The following is a 26,031-nucleotide window of genomic DNA, read 5'->3' on the forward strand; positions in this document are numbered from 1 at the left end:
GTTTTACTGTATTAGCATTGACATTTTTTCACTTAATTTTTTGTCTAACTCTGTGTACCTTTCCATATCACACTTAGTTTAATGGTTGGGAAGATGAGGTTGACTATATTTATAGGTCAAAGAACACTTTGGAGGTAACTCCCAGTATTGGTCTGGGGACTCTTTAGAATTTCCATCCATTCCTAAAATAGTTTGTGGTACAACAAACGCAAAACAGATTTTCTGTGCTTACTTACTCTTTCCGGATACGCTACAGAAATGTCAATTCAAGAACTAATTAAAATTCATTGAGAAAAACATATGCTGTGAACATATGCTTCTGGCATAGCAACAAAAACTACTATCTAAGTGGAAACACTGTGGTGAGAATATAACTTGAGCTCTCTAGATATTTTTTAATGACAGTTTTAAAGATGGGTATGCATGCATGACATCTCAAGAAGAAAACAGTTCAATTTGCTTGTCCTATAGTTCAGTTCAATCCAACAAACCTGTATTTATTTCCTACAAAGGCTTCTATGATGTGTTTGCCTGTAGGGAGCGGGGTAGACAGAGGTGAATGAAACTTGGTCTGTGCCTTTGACAAGCTACCAAGCTCGCAGACAGTTTAGATCAGTATTTGATGTACATTTTACAGGTTTGTTCAAATACATTTTTTGAGAGAGAGATGGAGACATTTGCCTAGCTTTTAAAATATAGTAGTATACAGTATTTTTGTTTTTCTCTAATATGTAAGGAAGGAATTCTAGAGCTTATTTATATAACAAAGTGTGCTAAATTGGAAGCCACATAATATCAAGTTTAGGAAAAAATTAGTTTGTCTTTTTAGTTATAAACCAATTATTATATCTAGCCTTAAACCCCCATGTTCAACTCTTTTCTCTCCGTTATCTCCCATGTTAAACCAATCAGCAAATTCTGTGACCTCTCATCCTCCAGCGTTTCTCCCGTTCACCCCTCTTTTCCGAGTGATGCCAGCCTTGTTCAGACCCTGGATAACTGTCCCCTAGATTATAACAATAACTTCTTAACCAGTCTTCAGGCTTACACTCTCCCCCCTAGGGTCCATCCCAAGCACTGCTAACGGATTTGTCTTTCCAAAGAATTCCGCTGTACTGACAAGCCTTCAGTGGCCATTCCTTGTCTACAGCTGACTGTCCCCTGTGGCAGCCACTAGCCTCAGGCAGCTCTTGACCACTTGAAGTTAGTCAGGTTGAACTGAGATATGCAGTAAATGTAAAATACACATGGATTCTCAAGACTTAGTATGGAAAAAAAAGAACATGAACTATCTCGGTAATAATTTTCTGTCCACTGTAAGTTGAAATGATAGTATTTTAGATATGTTGGGTTAAATAAAATGTATTATTAAAATTAATCATTTAAACTTTTAAAAATGCGGCTACTGCGAAATTAAAATTATATACATGACTCCCATTATGTTTCTTTTGGGTAACCGTGGTATATAACTGGGAATGTGAGACTGCTTGGTACCAACTGCCCCTTCTGACCTTACCCTCACTGCCGATGCTCCAGCTTATAGTTAGGGAGAGAAGCAAGAGGGCTTTGACACTTGTTGAATATTTACTAAGCACCAGACATTCTTGCTTATTAAATCCTCTCTAAAACCGTAAGTTGGAATTTACAAATACGAAGATTGAGGCATAGAGCTGTTAAGAAAGTTGACTATGTCATCAGACGGCTAGTAAGAGGAGAACCGGGACTTGAACCCAAGTCTAGGACACTACGAACTCCAAGTCCCCCATGAACTTCCTGTGCTTTTTTATCTTCTGTTCAAATTCCATTTCCGGGCTACTGCTGCCTCTCCTGCTAACACACACGTTCAGATCTTACTGTAGCATCCCGTCGCCAGCTGCATTTAATTTACTTTATATATGGCAGATCCATTAGCCAGCCAGCCTAAGTTAAAAGTGCAAATTAAATAGGCCACGCAGTTCTGCCTTCCATGCCTCGCAGGGAGCAGAGACCCAGACGTGGATGTGAGATGAAAGACAGGAGTCAGCTCTTCCTTAATCCGTATTCTCAGTCCCTAAACACCGCGTGGGCTGAGCCTTCCATACTCTGTGTGATCCTAGTGTTTAAAGGGACTTTCTTCCCAGCCCTGGCCGGTGTGGCTCAGCTGGTTGGGCATTTTCCCGTGCACCGGAAGGTTGCCGGCTAGATTCCTAGTTAAGGCACATGCCCAGGGTGTGGGTTCAGTCCCCAGTGGGGGGTGTTCAGGAGACAACCGATTGATGTTTCACTCTCACATCAATGTTTCTTTCTCTCTCTCCTTCTTCCTTCCTCTCTCTGTAATAATCAATAGAAAATCTTTAAAAAAAAAAAAAAAGATACTTTTTTCCCATGTGACCTGGCCCCTAAACACAAGCCAAAGACACATTATCAGGTGCTCAGTTGGAGAAAGAGCAGACCCACCCTAGAGGAAAACCTCGCAGGGTGGCACACGCTGAGAGACTCTGTCCAGCATAGCAGGGCAAATTCTTAACGAGCGCTAGGGATACTTTCACTGTATGTGCATTTCATCTTATACCTGATTTCGGTCCGAATGCCCACCTAATTATGACTCGGCTCAAAACTCCCCTCTTTTGTGGAGACTTTCCTGGTCCTCTAGTTCTGTGTTCTGTCTACTGTCTGGACTTACAGTTCTGCCACTCCCTACCTCATATTATAGGTAACCAGCTAGCACTTGCTTTTGCTTTTTAAGACGGGAAGCTCACTGAGAGCAGGATCTGTGTCTAGTTCTTTCTTGGGAGACCGCCCCAGCACACGGAATATACGCACAGCATATGCCTGAATGGACAAACGGGTGGGCAGAGCAGCTGGCATCCCAGATTCGTGTTGAACATATAAAGTCTTTATGTAAATGTTCTTTGCTAGCTCTTTATAACCACTCAGCAAATATTTACTGATTGCCTAGTGTGTACAGGACTCTGCTGTAAAACAGTTGGAAAGGAGAGACACAACCAGGGGGGAAGTTGAGGAATTTCTTCAAAATTATTTTCTCTTAACCCCCCATTACAGGAGTGATTAATTGATTGATTGATATGTCGATGGGTAGATACAGATTTTATAGATGCAGGTTGATCTGTATATACAGGTATATCTTGTTATTGCTAACTTTTTCTAAATGGTTTTGGAGCTTTAGGTTATGGGTAAAAATGGTTGATTATAGGGAATACTGAAACATTAACTTATCCTTTCGTTGCAAATCTGTTTAATAACTGCAGCTTTTCCACTTTAGTGGCAGACAGAATTCATTATATACCAGGAGTTCTAATAACTGTCTCATGAATCTGGAAACTGATACCACACTTTCTGTTTCTGAAAGGACACAGTATGGTTTTAGTTCAAATTCTTGCTTTATCTTGCATAGCCGTACAGCATTCTGTACAGACCGCCAATGAAGGACAGTGTTGGTAGTAATCCCAAATTCTTCATAGAAGCATCTATGGATGAGTTTCTGAACAGGATCGAGGTCACCCCCCACCCCCAAACCTCTGACTGATTTTTCAGGGTGCCTCCGATTCTGTCTTTGCAGGAGGAAGCTAACCTAAAGTAGCACCTAAACAAAGTGAATTTCGAATGACACCAGCAATCTACTATAAGTAAAATAGTCTCTGAACAAAAAAATAGTGGACACAATTCATTGTGTGGGCACAGGGGAGGAGGTGAGACATTGCCCCCATCTCAGCCATCTGACGTGGCTCTTTTCTGCAAAGCCCCTGTGCTGCTCATGGTCTTTGACAGCCAGCAAATGCAGGCCGCTGATGGGACACCGGCCAGAGACTAAGTGCCTGTGTCGCAGGCATTCCTAATTAAATCATGGTGAATCCATTTTTTTCTTGGAGCGCTTTGTATAGTTAATGTATGAGTAGAAAACCATTGTTCTGTCTAGAGCCCCACCTCCCTCTTTTGTCACATTGTGTGGAATTCTGCATGTTACACTACAAAGAGAATTAAATAAACTTGTTATCTGGACTATAGAGTTTATTATCTAAAACAGCAACACTGACATGGGAGCAGCTGAATAAAAAGAAATAGGCAGTCAGTATCTAAGTGACAAAATACATTTTGTCATCTGTAAGTAAACGGTAAGTATCTTAAAGGACACGTCGGGCAGAAACTAACAGTATGTGTCTGTTATGATATGGGCACTGTGGTAAGCACGTCACATAGGATCATAGCTCAAGCCCTTGGTTTTTCCATTATCCCCTCGGATGATGTCATCCACTTTGAGACATGATGAATAAATTGGACCTGGACACTTTAGTTCTTCCCAGGTGCCAAGCTTCTCGAAGGCAGGGACCACGTCTTCAATTTCTCTCATATTTTCCCCAGCATCTGGAACAGTGCTTGATTAATTGGTATTGAGCAATAATTTGCCAGCCAACTCAGAAGGATGCATGTCCTGTCTGGGCACTTGGGGGAGGGGGATGGTGTCTGTGATTGGCGTGTAGCATTCCCGGAAGGTTTATGTAAGGGCTCAGGTGAAGCAGACCAGGCGTTCCAGAGTGTGCAGGGGGACATGCATGGCAAGCGTGCCTTGAACAGAGGGGTCGGGAGTCTAAACAGCAGTTGCAATGATTGAGGTTCATGGAATTAGGGTGATGTTTATTTTTTTATGCATTCAGTGGAAGGCGAGGGTGCTTAGATGTACAAGGAATATGGGATCATCTAGCAGCCTCTGCAAGGTGGTGTGGAGGGATGCTTTCGACAGTCCAGGAAGGGTTTGCGAGGATCAGGACTAGGGTGGAGGTTGTGCTATTAGAAAAGCTCAATTCAAGACACGGTAGAAAGGAAACATGGACTTCGGCACACTCATATAGACAAAGAAGGGTCAAAGATGACTCACAGTTTTCCTATTACTGTTACTGGGATTGACAGAGGTTGGAAGATATCCATGGCTTCTGGGCACTGAGGGCAGGAAGGTTGAATGCAGTAGAGTTGGGAGAAAAATCCACATGGCAGTGAAATTCCTTGTCCCCAAAGTCCCTTTAATGAGCGAAAAGATCACCTGGTATATATCTGTGATAGGATGTAAAAGTTTTCACAAAAGGACTCCTGGAAATTATATAGCAACTTAATTTTTATGGAAATTTGAAAAATGACAGAACTTCTTGCCAGCTTTTCTTTTCATTGGCAATTGAGTTACCACTGGAAGAAGTGATTTATAAGCCAGTGACTAAATGGGCTGCAGGATTCCTCGTGAGTATCTAGTGTCTCCTGATTTACTTGTCACTGGAGTGACAAAACTTGCTGATACTTACTTGAACTAGATTACTAAGCAAACAAAATTAAGGCTTAAATTTATGAAATTAAGAGAAGTATATAGTATATGTATTTTTTCAATTTTCTTCTAATTTTATCCAGGTTGGGTTTCCTCAGACTTTAATTTCTACATTATAAGGCCCATTGCTTGTTTATTTTTAAACTTTTTTTTTTTTTTTAAATACATCTTTATTGACTTCAGCGAGAGGAAAGGAGAGGGAGAGAGAGAGAGACAGAAACATCAATGATGAGAGAGTCATTGATCGGCTGCAGCCCACAACCCGGGCATGTGCCCTGACCGGGAATCGAACCCTGATCGCCTGGATCCTAGGTCGACGCTCAACCGCTGAGCCACGCCCGGCTGGGCCGCTTGTTTATTTTTAAAGCTGGACTAATTGATCTGTGACTTCAGAACAACTCAGTTCTGTGTGTTAAAAACCAAGCATTCAGAATACCACTGAGGCCAGAATGCCTCGATGAGGAAGTGTTTCTTAAATCTCAGTCACCGTTAAATGTCCATGTGACAGTGCTAGTGTGTTAACTCCAACTCTCAAATCAGAATTTCACACTTTCTCTTAAAACACCAGAGGACCCTGCTCTAAGCATTCAAATTAAATTTGGCAGGAAACACCATTTGCTGTATGATGTCATTTTAAATTCTAAGTCGCAACGCGCACCCTTTCATGGTTCTTCACCCGGTCCCTAAGCTCGTTCCGTGTACAGGTGTTAGAGACCAAGGTTCCCTTTTCTGTTAGTGAGTGGGATCCTCTGATGACCTCAATTAGAGAGGGGACCAAAAAGGCTCACAAATCTAAAAACCACTCCATCATCCACGCAGAGGAGGTCAGTTTTTCTTTCCACTGTCCCAGCCGATATTTAAGTAAGCGGCGATCGATCAGCCAAATGCCTGGCGCTCGTTTTTCACAAATGAAGGGCTGTGGCTTTAAGTGATCGCTGGCTGCGTGTGCCAAAGGCACTGGCTGCAGGCAGCATCGGCTTCTGTGCGGGAGGCGGCTGAGGCAGACAGGAGCCTGCAGGGCGCGAAGTAAGGCGACCCGGGACCCGTGGCCCGCCTCCCGGTCGGGCTTTGAGTGTAGACGGACGGACGGACGGGTGGGTGGCCACCTGTGCCCTTCCTGGCCAGTGCAGGGGGCGGGGGGAGCTGGAGACAGAAGCTGGAAAATGGGCTGCTCCAGCGGCAAAATGTGCCTGTATTCTCCATGTGCAGCGACAAGGGTAATTAGTATTTGTTTCTAGTGCTTTTCTGGAAGAATGTCAGGGACCGAGGCAGCGGTTGTCTGGCATCCGGGGGAAATGCTTTAAATGACGAGTGACTCTCGCCTGCAAAGCCCGGGTCTCGTGATCTCTGCAACACCGGGATCCAGGTGCAGCGGGAGCTCCGTCTTGGCTGATCCTATGGGGGCCTTTTCCAGCAGCTGTGACTTCTGCCTTTTCCTTCCCTGCACCCTGGGGCAGGGGCTCTGCCTGATACGAAACGGTATCTAACTGCTGTATGTGTAAGTGTGTGTATGTGTGTGACTGCTGTGAGTTGCTGGTCACTGGGAAATTTGGGAGAGTGTTCTGTGTTTTTTGTGTTTTTTTTTTTTTGCAAGATTGATCATTGCTTTGTTAATACTGAAACAGCTGCCTGGTTTTCTTTGATTCACTTCTCCAGCACCTGCTCAGAATTATAGCTGATTCAAAATATTAGAATCTTCCGAAAATAATGCGTAACTAAGTAAAATCTATTTAGTTTTGTCTTTAAAGGATTATTTTTTCGCCTTAGTTTTCTAACAAACTTTGTGTCTCCGTTTTAGAAGTAAAGGATTGTTAACAAACTTTTTATTTTTATTTGCAAATATAGGACAAAGTGCATACAAGTGCATATGTTGAGAACATTAAATATTTATCTTAGACTGATTAGGCCTTTATTGCCCTTGGAGGAGGAGACTGCATTACGTCTTCAGTACAGTATGCGTCTGCTGAAAGGTTCTGCAGATCAGTGAGGCTCGGCTCAAAGTAAACATTTTCTAGTGCCTCCGATGAAAGTTTCACGAGGCCCTGAGAAAATACAGATTTCTTTGAAACACGAATTTCCTTAACAACGAAGGGACATCTGTGTTTTTGTACAACACAAACTGTTAGCCTAGATGATTCATATCTCTGTTGCTCGATTCTGGGTCTCGTTTTTCTGGCGATAACGAATGTGTGCCTCCCTGAAAGGGACCCTCTTTACAACGCCAGTAACTTGATGTTTGTTTTCCGCAGCGGGAGGAAGCACTGAAACAACACAAAACCCTATCTCAAGAACTCGTTAACCTCCGGGGAGAGCTGGGTAAGAGCTTTTCTCTTGTTAAGTTTTACGGGGCCAGGGGCAGATTGGACAGTTTGGTCTGCCTGTGTGCACTGTGGCCGGAGGTGCACGCTAGCAGCTGGTAGCTGTCCCCACTCTGCTGTATCTGGGCAAACACTTACTATCGACATTTCTCTTGGATCTTGGCAGCTTGACCTCAAGTTCGCAGAATTCCTGGCAGTCATCTGACTAGGCCTAGCAGCGCTGCTGATGACCAAACCCCCCTCTTCCTGAAGAGAGGGACAGAGTGATTTCTGTAATCGTGTGGATTCCTGTTCAATAATTCGCCTTATTTTTCCCCGAACCACTTTTCATATTGAAGAGTGGTGAGAAAATTCCCTCTCTGATAACATTGATTACGTCACAGTTCCCTGGGGGGGTGAGTAGCGAGTATAGTAAGAAGGATGCTGCGTACAGGGGTCGCCCGTCTGGGGAAGGCTCGTTTCTGTGCTGATCTTTCTGTTTGAATGGGGTTGATGGTGAATCAGGACGCGGCTCCACCGGCAGGCGTGCGCCTCCTTGGCCTCGGGAGCGCTCACCACCCGACTCCGCTGCTCCCGGCCGGCCTCTGTTTTAGCTTTTGCCCCTCCTGGAAGTGTCCTCGGGGTTCACGCGGCGGAGACAGTTCTGCCTTCCCTACCTCCGCCCCCGAGTGGGAGTGGGCTGGCTGCCTCAGGGCCCCTGTGTGCTGTGGGCACCCCAGCCCCAGAGAACCCGCTTTCCACTTTAGCTCCAGCCACATCTGGGGATGTTCACCGAAAGGCTGGATTCCTGGCCCTTTGCAGTTCTCTGCGTGTGCTGACCTCCCCACATCAAGTGCGTGTAGGCATGTGTGTAGATAGTGCAAAGGCAACAGCCAGAGACGGAAACTGTGTTCACCTAGTTCCAGGAGAAACTGCTCGTCGTTCTTGGGCTAAGACCAGAGCCTAAGCATTGTCAGTACAATGTGCTGGACTCGAACACGCTTTTTTCCCCCAGGGTAAGATCAAATAGCGGTAAGTGTGGGGTCAAGTCTGCTCTTTGCATTTCGCTTCTCTGTTCACCTCTCAGTGGGGACAATGCCGAACTCCTGGGGAACCCTCCAGTTTCTTAATACCCAGCCAGGGCACCCGTCTGTCCTGACCTTCATCTGGGCTATGGAAATGAAGGACTCCATGTGGAAAAGTAATCGTAAGACAGATGGAACTTCAGGACCCCAAAGACTCGAGAGTTTTAGGGAAACAGATCAAGAAAAGCACAGCTGAGAAACAACTCTTAGAGACCTTTCAGGCTTTCTGCCATGTTACTTAACCAGACTTCTGCTCTTTAGATTACCCAGATGACCAGCTTAATCTGCTTTTCTCTGTGTCTTAAGTAATGTAATGGCTCTAGAGTTAGGAGATCAGGCAAGAGGCCCCTTTTGTGTGTTTCATTCATTATACCCCAGTGGAGGCGGAGATGGGCCGCCTCCCTGCTGGTTCATGTTTCAGTTTCTCCCCGAGAGGAGGCAGAAGTGCTGATGGAACACTGCTCTCATTCACTCGGTTTGAATGGGGCATCCTCCTGTCACCTCTTAGTGGAGAGCACAATTGATTTGAATTGGGACCCAGGTACTCAGTACCTCCAGCTTAGTCACAGCCTGACAGGAAATAGCCTTGACAGTTTGTCCCCACTCTCAGCTTTCCGTCTGTGATAAGGAGCGTTCTCTCTGGTGTCCTTTACTGCGGTTATCACAGTGTCGAGATGCAATGGTTGGCCGGTCCGTATCACTCGGTCACCCAAGGCCAGAGAATGGCATTGCTGCCTCTGAATCAGGTTGAATTGCTCAGGTAACAGCGTAAAGCATTTGGGGAAGGGTTTTGATTCTGTGAGGGGACAGAATAGAAGCCTTTAAAAAGTTCTTCTGGTGAAAGAGTCCAGGAAAGATGTTCCCGAAGCTGCCAGGTTGACTCTAGCATCAACTGAGGAAGAAACAGGTTTATACAGCAAAGTTTAAAGCTCCGTTTTAAAATTGGAGGCAATAGTGCAGAGTGGTTAGACCGTTAATTATCACACTGTGCAGGTTCAACTCCTTGGTAGCTGGGAGGCCTCGGGCAAGTCACATGACATGTCTTCTGTCCCTGCCTCATCCCCTGTAAAAGGGCTGTCCCGTGTGTCTGCCTCAAGGGTGGTCATGAGGATTACACAAGGTAACACACTGTAAAATATTTAGCACCAAGTGTGAACTGCTATTAAACACGTAGTAGGTATTCAGATGTGTGCGGTTTGCAGCTGTGTGGTCATTAACCGCATCCGCTGTTTTGTGAGATCATAGGCTGTACTGCAGAAAGGAGTATGACTTAGGCCAACTGTTAGATTTCGCTCAGGACAGGCTTTTCCTTTCCCACTCCAATGGAAGTGAGGCGTGACCGATCCCTGCCCCCTACAGAAGTAAGTGCGTGGGGTGTGGAGCACAGTCTTGGGTTTCATCCATCCACTTCCAGTTACAAGTTACCTAATTTCTCTGAGTACAGTTTCCTCACTGGGGATGTGCAGTTCTTATGTATTTTGCTGGGTTGTTGGGAAGCTGGCATTAAATGGTGATACGTATGAAGTACCTGGCATAGTGCCTGGTCCATCACGGGGAAGAGGGAGGGAGCTGCCTCTGTCACCGTCACCCAAGTATCCACCTATTCTCTCCAGAATAATGGAGGGGCCATTGGTGCCTCTCTCCCTTTGGGTCATTTTTGCTTACGTTTGCTATGAAAATTGAGGCAAGGTTCCCACACTGCTAAGAATGGCCAAGAATAAAGGACAGCCCCTGAGTGTGGAGCACTGGAGCCCAAACAGAGTCTGCACTCCTGACCTTCAGAAACTACCTCGTCCCCTCCACTGACCAACGTTCCTATTGTCATCTCACTCATTGCCAGGTTAACCCAGCTTACCCCCCCCCCCATGCAGCCTGCTGTCTGAGCCCTAGCCCTCGTCCTGGAATGACTTTCCATTTGTGCAGAAACTCTCAACCCCCCCTCCCCCCCGGGTTGTCTTAGAACAAAACCATGAGGCTTCCTCCGCTCCAGTGAGCCCTCCCTGCCTCACATTCATGCATTTATGATGTCTTGTGTCTTCCTGTCGTCTTCAGATAGGAAACTCTTTAATGGCAGAGGTCCTTTCCTGTTTCCTACGAAAAGATGTATAATATGGTTTCCATTTTTATGGGTAACCAATAAATATTTATGGGCATATGAGGCTTTAAATAGGAAAATGAAAATCTTGAAGGGAGAGGAAAATAGCCCACTCTCCACTATCCTGACATGCTTTTATTTTGTGCATCTGGCTTCCACACAGCATAATGTCTCTGTGGTCCATCCATGTTGTTTTACGTGCACTCTGACCTTTTCAGCTTATGCCAGGCGCTTCTCCATATCACTTCATGGTCTTCCTCGAGCGGCAGGTGTGTTTTTCCTCTTGAATTGTGGCCTCCAGGAGAGCCAACCCTGCATGTTCACGCCTTCCTGACTCCCCAGCCCCTTGCTCCCTGAGCACTCTCTGCAGTGTCTGCTCATTCAGGCCTGGTCCTCATTGCCTGTCCACCACCTCCTGCGGTGGTGTTATTACTCACCACCCAGCCAGCCGCTGAGGCCAGACCCCTTGCCCGCATCGTCCACACGCCACCGGGCTGTGTGCTCAGTCTCGCTCAGGCCCGTCCCTCCCCAGCATTCTGGCTGCAGTTCTACCTTAGGCGCCATAATTTCTGACCTGGAATATATTGCACTGGTCACCTATGAGTCACCTTGTCTCCAGGCCTGCTTCTCCCCTCTCCCCATGCTGCCAGGACTATCCTTACAATAAACCTCCCATGTGTCCTCTACTGGACATTTTTTAACAAGCATAAATGACTCCATTTTGGCTTTGGGAAAAAGTCCAAACGCACTAAAGCCACCAAATAAGATTTGACTGCGACCTTCCAGTCCAACTCCATGACGTCTGCACATTCATTTCCCTTTGTTCACACTGCCTGGCCCCTGCCAGGCCCCTGCCAGGGGTTTCTTCAAACCTATTCTGCATGTCTTTGGCACACGTTATCCTCGCTGTCTGCAATGCTCTCTCCTCTTTTCACGAACTTTCTATTTTTTGCCTCTCAAACGCCTTCTCATTACTCATTTTCAAGTCCTACCTAAAATATCTCGCCTTCAATTGAGTTTCACCCAGATCTTTCAAGCAAGTTGATTAATTGTGCCTTCTACTATGCCCTTTAAGTTGCTCGTATATTTACTTTTATAGACTTCTCACATCCAGTACCGCCAGCTCTTCCAGGGCAAGGCCAGTATCTCCTTTGTCTCTGTGGCTCTATAGCTAGTACCTTGTGCCTGGCACTTAGGACTTCAGTGAAGGAATGATTTTACTCGTGAAGGAAGGGGCTTAGGGAAAGTTGGTTTTATCCTTATAACATGCTGATACTTGGTGGGTTTCGTGCACAGATGTTTTCCTATACACTGTTTAAAAATAGTGTGTCTGTTTTTAGGAACGAATAATAAAGGAAGGTGAGTTATTATAATTCTCTCGGAAACATTTTACTTTATGTCAGACAATCCCAGTTAATCAGATCATTTTGAAAGTGTCAGCCCTTGAAATAGATCACAGTTCAATTTAATGGTCTACATCCACAGCAGACATATGGCCAATGAGATGTGAGATAAACTTATTATTTATTACTTGTAATCCTTGTAGAGTCATGTTGGTGTAATAAAGAGTCATAATTATGATATTTTGGGGTTCTTATATTAACGTTAATCCTTGGAATCACGTTTTTCCATCTGAATTAATGAATAAAAGGGCTTTTGTATTTCAAAATTATTTTCAGCCATCAGAATTAACAGCTAACTTACACATTTTTATACATTTGTCCTCATTGTTTCTATTTCATTATACAAATAAAATTTCAACCCTTAATTCACTAAAAATTCTTGAAATTACCTTAATAATGATATAAGATACTAGTTGATTTTGCCCTCTCTGTGTAAAAATTATGAGATGGGTAAGTCATTAACATTTATAGAGTGCCTATTCTTTCCTCATATCAATTGTCCAGCTCTTTAAGTCTGCTGGTTTGCATTTTATTAAAAAAGAAAAAGAAAAGAAATTGAGGCTTAAAATTTAAGTAACTTTCCTAAAATCAATAAATTAGAGAAGCAAAGCACCTGGATAAGATCCCAGAATGACTACACCACCAAACTCCTATTAATCCCAACAGGGAAAGCATGGTGAAAGTATTTGAAAGTTGGAAAATCACTTTATATCAACATTACTTTGCACTGATAATGACTTTTAGGAACTTTTTATTTGAGTCAAGAATTCATGAAGTCTTGTTAGATTAAAATATGCCTTGTTATTACCTACCAGGGAAAAGTAACTTGGCTTTGCCAAAAGCATTGTACATATTGTCTAATCGACACTTAGCGGGTATCTGCAAACGTGAGGCTCTCTCACACCTCCGGGAATGTGCTCGGTCTTTCACTGTTCAGTTGTGGTTTAACAGGCAGTGTCCTTAAAGTAGTTTTAAAACTCTTTGTAGTTAAGTACTTTGAGTCGTAGAACTCCAGAGGTGATTTTTGAAGTGGGCTTTAATGAAATATCTATCAATATAATGAAAACCAACTATATATGAAAAAAAAAAAATTCTTTTTCTCCCTGAGATGATTGAAGATGGAGCTGTTGCCACTCAAACTTAACTCATTCTTTCTATGTCTGTCTTAAATGTAGATGTGGGCTGGCTGTATTTGTAAGTAAAAGGCCACATTCTTTCACCTGTACAGATGCATAATATTACCAAGGGTGTCTGTTTTGAAAGTCCATTGAATCTTTTTTCTTTGTCCTATCTTGTCTTTGTCCAGTTTTGACATGTTTGTTTTTTTCCTAATTTCATGTCGTCTATCCAGAACAGTGGTTCTCAAACTTCACTGTGTAATAAAGACCTGGTTAAAGTGCAGATTCCTAGTTCTGACTCAGGCCGCTGGGAATGGAGTCCAGGAATCTGCTTTTAGCGATCATGCAGGTGATCCTGATGCAGGTGCTCCCTGGGCTACACTTGACACCACGCCAGCTGTCCAGAATGTCGTTTCTTTAATGTTAAAAAGTATGTAAGAGTCAAGTGAGCACAGTAAGAGCGTAAATATTACCAAATAGCTGAGCTAAACTGAGTCCATTCTTGTGCACAGGCTTTCAAATGTTATGCATGTCATCAACGTTTACCTGCCCTTTGGAACCTTGCACCCTAAAATTGGATCATGGGGGAAGAGAGGCAGAACAGTACTTGGCTCGGAATCACCTTTTTATTAACATTAAATTTATTCTTTTGATTGAAAGGCGACTTCCTTGAAGTCTTGGCTCATTTTTCTCAGGTCTGAACCTTGGACATTATGTCAGTTATTGAGCCAGGCTTTTGTCCCCAGTACACTTTCATCCTAAAGGTTTTCATTAGTCCACAGAATGTTTGCTGCTGTGGTTATGAGAGCATCTGTTCTGCAGCATGTTTTTGGCTGGTGAGTAAGCTGCAAAACAGCAGAGCTGTTTATTGGAAGAGAAGCCGAGGCTCGGCGGATGCCCAGCCAGCACCTGTGTTCTCAGATGGGCTGACGGAGCCAGATCATCATCTCATGCTGGAGGAAGAACTTGCCAGGACTAATCAGTGCGGGGGAAGAAAAGATCACTTTTACCTGCCTTATCTAGCTGTCATGAGAGAATTAGGCCCTAATATCCTGAGGCACCCATTGTATGGAGGAATTCACTTTTATCTTACATTGAGAAAAGAGCTGCTCAGATGAGGTTCCACAATCTGTGGTACAGAACCTGCACTGAGAAGGGCTGAGCTAATTGAGCTCACCCCAGTTGCCTCTCTAGTGAAATAAGGTTTTATATAATACCCATTTTATTAATCAACATAGATCCTTGCTTCTGCTAACTTTGGGCTCAGTTCTTTTTCTAGTTCCTTAAGGGATAGAATTAGGGTTTTAATTTGGGGTTTTTATTGCTATGAACTTCCCTTTCAGAAATGCTTTTGCTGCATTCCATGCATTCTGGTCTGTTGTATTTTCATTTTCCTTTGTCTCAAGAAAGTTTCTTATTTCTCCTTTAATTTCTCTTTTGATCCAGTGGTTGTACAGGAGAGTGTTAATTTCCATGTGTTTGTGAGTTTTCCAGTTTTCCTTTTGTTATTAATGTCTGGCTTCATGCCATTGTGGTCAGAGAAGATACTTGGTATGATTTCAATCTTCTTGAATTTTCTGTGAATAGTTTTTTCCCCTAACATATGATCCAGCCTAGAAAAAGTCCCGTGTGCACTCAAGAATGTGTATTCTGCTGTTGTTGGATAGAGTGTTCTGTCTTTGTCTGTTAGGTCCATTTGGTCTGTAGTGCTGTTCGGTCTGCTGCTTGCTCATTGATTCTCTGTCTGGATGGCCTAGCCATTGTTGAGAGTGGGGTACTGAAGCCCCCAGCTATTATCCTATTACAGTTTATTTTTCCTCTTAGCTATGTCAGTTATTCTATTACTTGTCATAATAAATGTGAGAGCACTTTGTAAAGTATGGACCGAGTTTAAGTTTAAAGATTAAAGGTTAGGCGGCATTATTTATGGGAGAATTGATTTGATAGTGCAGGCACTTTGTATAAGTAAATTTCTGACAAGTTATGATTAGTGGAAGGCTTTGAAATCACTTCATGTCAATTCGTATGATTCCCAAGGGCAACCAGAAAGCCATTTGTAACCGATTTTGAAATTTAGTAAAAGACCTTTCTCTGCCACAGGTCTGCGAATGTCTTGGTCACGTGAATAAGTAGTACCTTTTGGGAAGCGAACCTGGGGCCCTTATGAGTAGACGTTCATTCCAGAGACAGTCTGTGAAGACTCACTCCACAAAATACAATCCTGTCGATTTCATGTCATCCTCACCATGTAAGGCGAGCTGCGCAGAGCAGCGGCGTTATTCCTGCCCTGGACTAAATATGCAGGAAACCGACATGCAGCAAGTTGGGAATGACTGTCGTCGGATAGTCCAGGTCCCTACACTTTTGTTGCTGTTCTGTGGGCTCCTGCTTCTCCACAAAGTAGCAGTTTACTTTTTAAACATGGCTCCTTGCTAACTTGGTTGAGTTATATTATTATTATCTCCAATTTTAAACAGACTAAAGTTCCATTTAAGAGAGCAAGCAACGTAGTCACTTGCCCTAGAAGTGTGTCGTGACCGGATTCCCCTTCATAGAATAATATTATGAGTTAGTCACACTCCTGTGCTAGTAGGTGGAGTCCTCATTCATAATTCTAGGACAGGGGTACAGGAAAGTAAGATAAATGTTATGTAAGCTGTTAATACTTGGGGGAGCTGGATGTAGAGTATACAGGAACTCTCTACTCTCTCTGTACCTTTTTCTATAAATCTAAAATTATTCCACAATTAAAAGTTTAAAAAAATAAACCAGCTATGTTTATCCTAAGAAGTGTATACCATTAAAGAAAGTAGCAAAGGTGCCCAGACTAAAAGCAGGTATCTGACTCCCCAGGTGGTCTCTCTGCTCAAGGAAGGGTTGGCACCCACAGCAGCCCTGCTGGAAGCATCTAGAGAAAGTGTGTGTACAGATGGGGAACGAGTCATCTCATTTTCCTCTTTGTCTTTTCTTTCTTTCACAGTCTCTTACATGGCATCACAGACATTTGCAGGCTCTTCCATGTGACCTTCCATGTGACTCTCTGTTTAATTTTTATTTTCTTTTTTATATTTTATGTCCAACTTAGATGAAATCGCCTGAAGGTTGGGAAAATTCTATTGCACAGAATGTCAAGAACAATAGTAGTAGACAGGGAAGATTTGGGGTGTGTGTGTGGGGGGGGTGTTTTCTTTGAGTACTAGACAAGTATTGCTGCTTTTGAACTGTCACCTGTCATGGATCCCCAAGCATGTCTTTCAGGGCTCTTGAGACACATCTGAATCGGTGGGCTTTTGCAAGGCTAGTAATAGTAACAGTAACAGTGGGCACTGGGCCGGGTGCATCACATGAATTGTTTTATCTAATCCTGCAGGGAAGGCACTATAAAATATTATGTCCATTTAAAAAATGAGGAAATGCAGGCTTAGAAAGCTTAAGTAATTTGCTCAGATCACATAGCAGGTAAATGGTGTGGCTGAGATTTGAACCTAAGAATTCTAGCTCTTTTCTATTAAGACATGTATTTATGTCCTTGAGAATTAAAATATATTTGTGGTTGTCTCATGATGAAGCATGCGTCTCAGACGTAAAAAATTAAGAAATTTCTGTATCATTTCAAAAGAATACTGACAATTTAGGACCATGGTTGGCTAATGGTTTTCTCTGCAAACAGGACATTTGTCAGTCACCAAAGGGAAATTAAGTCTCTATGTGAGGGAAATAATAGAAATCTGACCTCCCCCTCTTAGGAAAGCTGCCAGGACTCATTACGTAAGGGCTCCATTTCCTCTTCTTGGGGATAACTGCCTAAGGACCTGGGATAAATCCAATTCTATTTTTCAGAGGTTATATTTGACTCTGACATTGGGCCCTTTCTAGATGTCATCCAGTTATTTGAGAAGGAAAATATCCAGCATTTCACCACTTCTTCGGAAATATCTGTTCCTTGCTCAGTTATCGATGTTTTAAACTGTCAGGGAGTGTCCCTAGGTTTTTCCTGTTTTTGTCGTTGGCCTAGGATTCTCAGGCCTGGTGTACCCCAGAGTGAAACGCTGACTTCTAATCTGTAATGTGGCCTTATGGTCTGGGGATAATCTTGTAAATGAGTGGGTGTCTTTCTTTCTTACTGAAAACTGTATTTCTCATTTTAAGGCAGATTGCTAGAGATGGCTTTTCCAATCTGTGTACAAAGGTTATAATCTATCAATTCTACAGGCAGTGGTCTTTGGATGCCCTTAATCGGACATACTTTTAAAAATTGCCTAATGGAATGATTTTTAAAAACGAGAACAAAGGACTACTTTGTACTGTGTGGATTTGTAATTATCCAATAACTTCTGGATAAGTATCACCTAACAGTGTGGGAAGACTCCTTGCTTATTAGTCTAGATTCTGAAAGATTTTGTGTTTGATTTTGGCTTTGTTGGGTGTCTGATTAATCGACTGAAAGAGAGTGGGACTCTGGAGAGTCAGCCAGGAAGAGACAAGCCTGCGAATGGGCGTCAGCAAGTGGAGATGACATGAGAAATCTCTCCTTACCCATAGTAAGTGCACAGAAAAGCCCATAACTAAAACCTGGGGCGGCAGGGACACTCCTAGGACCCTTGATAAATCTTTATGTGCATGTGTCCTCTACAAAAGTATTTCATGAGTCTTTATACCAAATAAATGTTTCCTCAGGGGCCCAGGCCAGTTAATTGGAAGTGAAGCCCTTTGTGTGAGTGACCGTCCAGCCCAGCTGTTCCCCACGCAGCACACGGGGCAAAGGTCCGCGCACAGCTGCGGGCTGATGTCACCGTCTGGGGCCGGGCCTGCGCGGTGGACTGGGATGGACTGTGTACCCAGAGCGGTGCCGTTCCCGCTCCCCATGTGGCCCAGCCTCTCCCCTCCTCTCCCCTTCCGTCTGCCTGTCTGTCCTGCCTTCACCCCCTCGCAGTGGCTCTTGTTTTCCAGTTCTGATATGAGCATTTGGATGGGCTAGGATCATGCTATTCCTCCCCCCCCCCCAATCCGGAATTCCAAGGGAATTAAGGGAAAAGGCTGTGTGAACCACAGAAAGCTATTTGATACCTTTATTGTGGCCCCACCCTTCTACTTGTGCACTTCGTAAAGTTAGTGGAAGTTAAGGTTGTGTTTACTCATTTGACTAACACGGGCCTTCTTAGATCATTTTTCTCTCCTTCGATAAATAAAGGGACAAGTGAATGTGGAGATATCCTGTAGTAATTGACGTAGCCAGTATCTTTTACGAAATTGTTTTAAAGAAAAAAAATAACTTGCAAAATTTCTTCCCTAAGGACTGGGCTGTCAGGGATATTTTGTGTAATAATCTGGCCTCCAGCTATAAGCTTCCCCGTACTCAGAGCAGCATTACTCACAAAAGCCAGAAGGTGGAAGCAGCCCCGTGGCCACTGAGGGATGGCTGGATAAGCAGATATCCCTACAATAGAATTCCATCCAGCTTAAAGAGGGCAGGAAGTTCAGACACATGCGAGGACATAGAGGGACGTTGAAGACATTCTGGTAAGTGAAATAAGCCAGTCACAAAAGGACAGATATTATATTGCTCCTCGTATATGATGTACCTGGAGTCGTCATAGTCATAGAGACGTAGGCTGGTGGCTGTCAGCTGAGAAGGGGCAACGGGGAGTTATCGTTTAATTGGTGGGGAGTGTCAGTTTGGGGGAAGTTCTGTAGGTGGATGGCGGCGATGGTCGCACAGCACTGTGAATGTACTAATGTCACAGAACTGTACACTTAAAAACGATCAAAATACTAAATTTTATGTATATTTTTCAAAAAACTGCTGACCGAAACCTTCCAGACCACCCCAGCTGGATGCAAACTAGCTTGAGTGCCATTCCCCGGGCCCTTAGGTGCTGCCCTGAATTGTTGCTTCTCACACGTGAATGTCGTGAATGTCGTCAATGTCGTCTTCTCAGACAAGGAGCCTCCTGGCGCAGGAGGCAGCTGGATGGGGTGGGAGGGGCACAGACACAGTCAGGATCCAAACTTCATACTGTGTCCAGTCTTCAGCCACACACTGGCTACGTGCCCATGAGCAAATTATTTATCCCTCAGTTGGTTTCCTTATGTACATTTATATTCAGAAACAAGGTTCTCACTGCACTTCCGCGAGGGCTAGACGAGATGACGTGTAGGGAGCCCCGTTCTGTGCCAGTCATGAGGCAGTAGTGGTTTTTTGTTTTTAATGTTAGTCCCTTACCCCTTCAATCAATATTTGTGGCTTTGTTTGAATTCTAAGGGTTCTCTTTAGCAGACACTATTCTTGTCATTATTTCAATATGGCCCATTTTACCTCTGAAACAATGCTGAAATAGGACAAGTGACTGGTCTTTCTACTGCCACGTGGCATCTACCCAAGAAAACAATCTACATCATTGCCAGAAATTCATCCCAGGAACCAGCCAACTCCACATTACTTAGGCAGAAGAGTCATTGATCTAAACTATCCTTTCCTCTACCCTAAAAACATCTTTTTCCTTCTATAACTCCTAGATCAGATATTCCTTACGTGAAGAGAGGTAAGGCTTTATTTACCAGACTCACCAGTTCTCATTTTATATTACACTGCTTACCTGTGTTTAACATCAGTGAAAGGAAGTGGGAAAAGTCCAAAGTCAAACTTCCTGAGAAATGACAGAGGTCTTCCAGGGCCTGTTAGAGTGTGTGTGAGCTCTGCAGTGCACTGTTGGTAATTCTGGTTTTGGTAGTGGCAAGTAGGATGCTCTGATTTTAAATTATGTTTATCAAATTACTTTGCCTTTTAAAAATGTTAACCTTTCAATATTTTATTATGTCATATTATGTTGTGTAGCTTTTATAATGTGTTTTTCCTAGCTTTTATACTCTGGTGATTTTTCAATATATATATTTTTTTATTGCTGTATTTTTTAAACAAGTTGAAATGAAGCTCAAATTAAGTACAAGCGAAACCCTGCTCCGTCTGTGTCTTAGCCTCTCCCCGCCAGCTGGCTGGCCGGCCTTGGAGACACTCGCCAAGCAGAGCCTCCTGTCCTCACGACTGACACTGCTCGGTCGCCACATGAGAGGGCGTCTTCACTGGGAGCCCCGCTCTTCTCAAGAGCTTCTCTTCCTGCTTGCGAGATAGGCAGTTGGTTGGTTGTGTGTTTTTTGTTTGTTTTGCTGCCAGAGGCCCACTTCTTCCTGCTCTTTTTCACCGTTCAATTCTGTACTATTAGGCTTGAAACTCTGGTCACCAGAGAACTGAGACATCACAGCTGTGTGCGAATGTTCTGAATTTAGGACATTGAACGAGTCAAATGTCTTTTTTTTTTTTCTTCATCTCTCTTCAGTCACTGCTTCCACCACCTGCGAGAAATTAGAAAAAGCCAGGAATGAGTTGCAAGTGGCTTACGAAGGATTTGTCCAGAAGCTGAACCAGCAGCACCAGACTGACCTAACGGAGCTGGAGAACCGGCTGAAGGAGTTCTACACGGAGGAGTGTGAAAAGCTTCAGAACATTTATATCGAAGAAGCAGAAAAGTATAAAACTCAGCTGCAAGAGCAGGTCTGTGCTTTTGGGACCTGAGCATGTTCTTGGTTATTTAAATGTATTAATTGTTGTTGGGGGATCCACTTCCTTTCATGAACTTCTTTTTGTTGAACATCCCTTGAAGAACATTTTTTTAAAAGTGAAAAGGGTTTCTTAATTTTTTTTCTCCTTAGGATTAAAACAATGTACATGTGTTGAGTGAAAGGGAAGGAAATGATCAAATTAAAAACAGCAATTAATTTCCTAGGAATAATCCCTTTGTGAGCATTCTGATGTGCTGCTAACCCTTTGGTTTGAATTTCTGTTTAAAGATTTTAAAAATTGATTTCTAGACAGAGAGGAAGGGAGAAGGAGAGAGAAAGGGAGAGAGAAACACTGACATGAAAATGAAACATTGATTGGCAGCCTCCCCACAACCCAGGCATGTGCCCTGACCAGGAATTGAACCAGCGGCCTTCTGGCGTGTGGGATGGTTCTCAACCAAGGAGCCACACTGGCCGTGGCAAATTTCTTCTTCTTTTTTTTTAAATGGCACTTGTTTAAGAACCCTGTTTTTCACTTAATAGTATAGCTGTGCTTTCATTTCCTTGTACCCTTTAAAACCAGTTTTCCATTTAGCAAATATCTAGAGCGCCCACTATATGCCACAGGCTAGGGACTGAGGACAGAGAGGCCAGCGTGACGGGGGGAGCCGCCGTGGTCCTGTCGCCGGCTCACAGCATCCCCATTCCTTGTGATGGACTCGCCGTGTCCTTCAGTGAGCCCTGGAGAGCTGTGCGCTCGGTCCTGAGCGGGGGTGGAGGGGAAGCCCCGGAGTGGCGATTCAAGTGGGGTTGGTCTTGACGTGTGTTACGTAGCCTTACGACGCGAGTGCAAGCTTATTTGTCAGCTTCCCTAAAGTTGCTGCTTGCTGTTCAGCTTGGGACTTTTGATTTTACTGGTCAACTGTTTTGTTGTGTTTTTCTTACAGTTTGACAACTTAAATGCTGCCCATGAAACCTCGAAGTTGGAAATTGAAGCCAGCCACTCAGACGAGGTAGAATTACTGAAGAAGGCCTATGAAACCTCCCTTTCAGGCAAGAAGGCTTTTTTTGGTTTAAGTAGGATTAGATCTAACGGAGCAGCGTGAGTATGTTTCCAAGCGGAAATGACTCGTAACTTGCTCCTCCAGAGCATGCCCTGTGGCATCCCGTTTGGGGTGTTTTGGTGGCATCCCGTTTGGGTGTTTTGGTTTCTTTCCGCCTTGCTCAGTGTTAGCAGATGCCCTTTCCCTTAAGGGCGCAAATAACAGTTTGTTATAAACGACAGCATTTTAGGAAGTAGGCGGACTTTTAAAGAGCTTAAAGGCCTTTTAGGAAAGCTGTAGCTGAGCACCTTGGGTGCTGGGCCGTGGAGGTGTTAGTCTGCACCCTGGCCGCGGTCCGGGGTCCGTGCCAAGCACTCCAGCTCACCGACACACCGACACACCAGCGCTGCTGTGAGAGGCAAGACGGCGCTTGTTGAATAAAGAAAGGATCGTTTTTACTATGTCATCACGGTTGGAGGGGTTGAAGTCAAAGGAAAAGAAGAAGCTGTTTCTTTCAGAGGGCATGGTTGGCCATGCAGCTGAAACCGTCACACTGAATTCATTGTATCCCACAGACCAGAGTGTAGACGGGTGGTAGGAACGGGCTGTGCGACCTTTGGCAAAGCCCCTCTCGTCAGAAAGCAGAGCCGTTGTGTGAAGTCCAAGACGGTAACATGTAAAAGTGACTCGCCCTGGGTAGACGTTCAGTAAATGTTGTTTTTCTTCCTTTCTGCCAGAAATGGGTGTAAGTTTAGATTTCTGTTTTGTTCACAAAATGTAAGTGGAGAACACAGGAGCTGCGGACCAGGGTTCGAGGCCTCCCCTGAGAAGCCGGCTCTGTGTTCCCTGTGTGCTCCTGGCCTCGGTGGGCCTCAGTGTAACAGTCATACTGCTTCATCATCAACTCTTATATCTGTGTACTTGAACAAGTACAGAATTCAGTGATCTCACAGGATGTTAAAATATCACTTCTTTGCAGAAATCAAGCAAAGCCATGAATTAGAAAAGAAATCACTTGAGGATTTGCTTTCCGAGAAGCAGGAATCCCTAGAGGTGGGTAAATCTCAATACCAAAAAACAAAAACAAATCATCGTTCTTGAGGGTTGAGGTTTGTGCGGTTCGGGTAAGCTGCTGTGCACATTTTGCCACGTTTCTGGCGTCTGCATGTTGACTTATGTCCCACTTTTCATTATTTGTGTTTTAGAAACAAATCAATGATCTGAAGAGTGAAAATGAGGCTTTAAACGAAAAGCTGAAATCAGAAGAACAAAAAAGACTCTCAAGAGAGAAGGCGAATTTAGTAAGTTGTGCGCGATCGTCCATCACTACCGAGTTTATCTTAGTCACCTTTGAAAGTCGATTTGTGTCCAGCAGCTAGAGAAAGGGCAGGGGTTTGGAGTCCTTTTCATACTTTGCAGTGCACTCTTTAAACTCTGTCGAACGGCTTCTATGTTTGTGGTGTCTTTGTAAGTCCTAAAAACCGACGTGCAGGTGAAGCCCAATATATATTGCAGGTGGTCTAAGCTGATACCTACAAGAAGACAAGGAGCTTCCCATTAGGATCAGGATTTTATTTGAAGTCTTCATTTTTATTTTATATTTTGCCTTTTGAAATGTAGAGTTCAATGTTTTTTTAGTATATTCACAAAGTTGTGCGTTGGTCACCAGTATCTAGTTCCAGAACATTTTTATCACCTCAAAAGAACCTTGTACTTATTAGCACTCACCCCCTCCTTCACCAGTGATTCTTGTCTAAGAAATCCCCTCATTAAACATCTGATCAATAGTTCGTGCCGCCCATTTGTGTCATACATTTTGGGCGGGTCACTTGAATTTCCCTAAGTAAAGCAAGGAGTCGGGGAATCCACCCTGGAGTTGTGCTCTAAGAAGGTCTCTCCCCTTACGTAGTGTTTATTTTCAATAGACTTCTAGTTAGTGTGTGCGCTGTATGCCATGCAGGTGTTGGGGTGTCACAAAATAAAATGATGGGGCGTTACGGCTGTCCTGGAAGGATCGCCAGGCCAACACGGTCCCATCATAATGAAAACCCAGGAGACGCAGGACCTTATTGTCATTTCTGGTGTTTTCCAAGGAGCCCTGTATATGCACCGCCTTTTCATTCCTGGCCAGTTACTGACTTTGGTGAGAGAACTGTTGTTACCTTTTCTCCCCCTAGACACCGGCAGTGGTCCTGGACTTGCCCAATTTCTAGTCAGAGCTCTGTGCTGTGTCGTTAAGCAACAGTTCTCCCCTACTCCCAATCAAATATTTGGTGCTGCCAATATGTTTAAGAATTTGAACTGTGCGATCGTATTTTAACGATCAGCCAGAGCTACATTCTGCCATGTCTTTCCCAGAAAAACCCTCAGATCATGTACCTGGAGCAAGAGCTGGAGAGCCTGAAAGCCGTGCTGGAGATCAAGAACGAAAAGCTGCACCAGCAGGACGTGAAGCTGATGAAAATGGAGAAACTGGTACGTACGTGCCTTTCGGGGCCTCACCAGAGAGCGCGGAGCCTGAGAAGTAGGAACTGGGCTGTGAACTAGAACCGTGGAGTTGTTTTAACTGCTCCTGAAGCTATTTGAAAGTATACAAAAGGCAAAAGAGATTTCATTTTCTTTTCTGTGTTTGCTCAAGGCTTGGTCATTGATGCCTTCAACATTATTTTTTTTTTTCAAGTAACATGTAAAGCAACATTGGGTCTTTGGAAAACCCACACAAACTAATCAGGCTCCCATTTTAGTGGTCTGTGAATCTTCACCTGCATAAGGAGAATTTTTAAATAATGTAGCATCAGTACTTCAGTGTATCACCAATTCTGGGCAGTTGTCATATGCCCCAAACAGTTAGGTATGGGAAGTAATCACATTGGAGCAATTTAACATTGCTGTCTGAGTTCTTCAGCTTGCTGCCTATGAGTGAGATTGGGATAAAAGAACTGGACTTTAGTAAAATTAATCCAGCTGGATAAATAGCAAGCGTTATAAAAACTGTGGATGAAATTTAGTTTGTAGCTCTAGGACAGAGAACTGATGTTGGCCTGTGACACATCTGTCCAGAAGTACATGTTTGAGTGTTGTGCCTAGTGTTCCCTGTGAGCCTAGGCCCAGCCCTGGAGCACCCGTGCTCTAGCCAGGAGTCCCATCGAGTGAGCAAGCGTTTGGCAAGGCCACCTAAGTGATCCCAGCCTCTGCTGACCCTGCCCACTGCCTTGCACTGCTTGTCCCGTCCCCCAATTCTGAGTGACTGCTGAGTTAGTGCCTCATTCGAACGCAGACCTGCCCTGGACAATAGGGAGCATGAATTCACTCTTTGCTTGTTTGTTTGGGTTTCGGTGTTTGGGTGGCTTATCTTCTGGAGACGCCTACATCTCAGTTGAGGGAGGTAAGGGCTAAGCCGCCATGTGAATACATGGGCACTTGGAATTACCAGGAAATTTTGATTTTTTTTGAAAGGAAAGAAAGGAACTCCTGGTTTGTTCATAGGCCCCACCTAGTACATATACCAGTTCCCACCAAGGGTCATACTGCTCTGAGAAGCCTGGTAACTACTTCTCCGGCAGCCCGTGGTGACTCAGATCGCCCTGTGAGCAATGTGCTGCCCCTTCTGTCTTTCATGCGTCAGAGTTTTTCAGAGTATCATGGGCTGTACGAACAGACTCTGCTGTAAAACCAACACATTTTCATTTTCGTTGGTCCATAAATATTTGTCTCTTGCCGTGCCCAAGAGCTATCATGATATTACTCAGCACTGTACTCTGTGGATGTGGAAGAATGGGTTGGAACGATGACAGGTAAGCCCACCATCTCCTGTTCCTTTGTAAGATCCAGGTCTTTGTGAACAATAGGACAGCTGGAAAGCAAGGCGGCTTTCTCAGTATGAAACAAACTCTGCCACCAGGTAGCTCTGGGACGTCACCAGGGCTAGTCTCCTCTTCTCTACAGTGAGGACTTGGCCGTTCACTGTTCTAAGGCCAGTCACTGCCCAGTCTCGAAGTGCAGATTTCCCACCCATGTTTTATCTTGAATTCCTTTCTAATTCCTGGAAATTCCAAGGCCTCCTTTTTCTTACATTCTAGTCTCATCTTTTAGAAAATTATTTCTCCTGCTTGACTTGTCCTGAGC

The 26,031-nt window shown here is 44.1% G+C and overlaps 1 protein-coding gene across 11 annotated transcripts in view; it reads left to right on the plus strand.

Annotated features, from left to right (window-relative positions):
- MTUS1 (microtubule associated scaffold protein 1) overlaps window positions 1–26,031 on the plus strand; it is a 118,431-nt gene that overhangs the window by 88,186 nt on the left and 4,214 nt on the right. For 10 of the 11 annotated variants that reach the window (XM_087814118.1, XM_087814124.1, XM_016209018.2 and 7 more), the window contains 6 exons: window positions 7,558–7,624; window positions 20,641–20,855; window positions 21,811–21,916; window positions 22,886–22,959; window positions 23,112–23,207; window positions 24,265–24,381. In XM_087814118.1, coding sequence (XP_087670244.1) covers window positions 7,558–7,624; window positions 20,641–20,855; window positions 21,811–21,916; window positions 22,886–22,959; window positions 23,112–23,207; window positions 24,265–24,381 — 675 coding nt within the window. Of the gene's footprint in view, window positions 1–6,471; window positions 6,526–7,557; window positions 7,625–20,640; window positions 20,856–21,810; window positions 21,917–22,885; window positions 22,960–23,111; window positions 23,208–24,264; window positions 24,382–26,031 lie in introns of those variants that run through there. The other variant, XM_087814125.1, reaches the window with a different exon arrangement.

Source organism: Miniopterus natalensis, chromosome 2 (genome assembly GCF_054644295.1).
Source record: "Miniopterus natalensis isolate mMinNat1 chromosome 2, mMinNat1.hap1, whole genome shotgun sequence".
Classification (NCBI taxonomy): Eukaryota; Metazoa; Chordata; class Mammalia; order Chiroptera; family Miniopteridae; genus Miniopterus; species Miniopterus natalensis.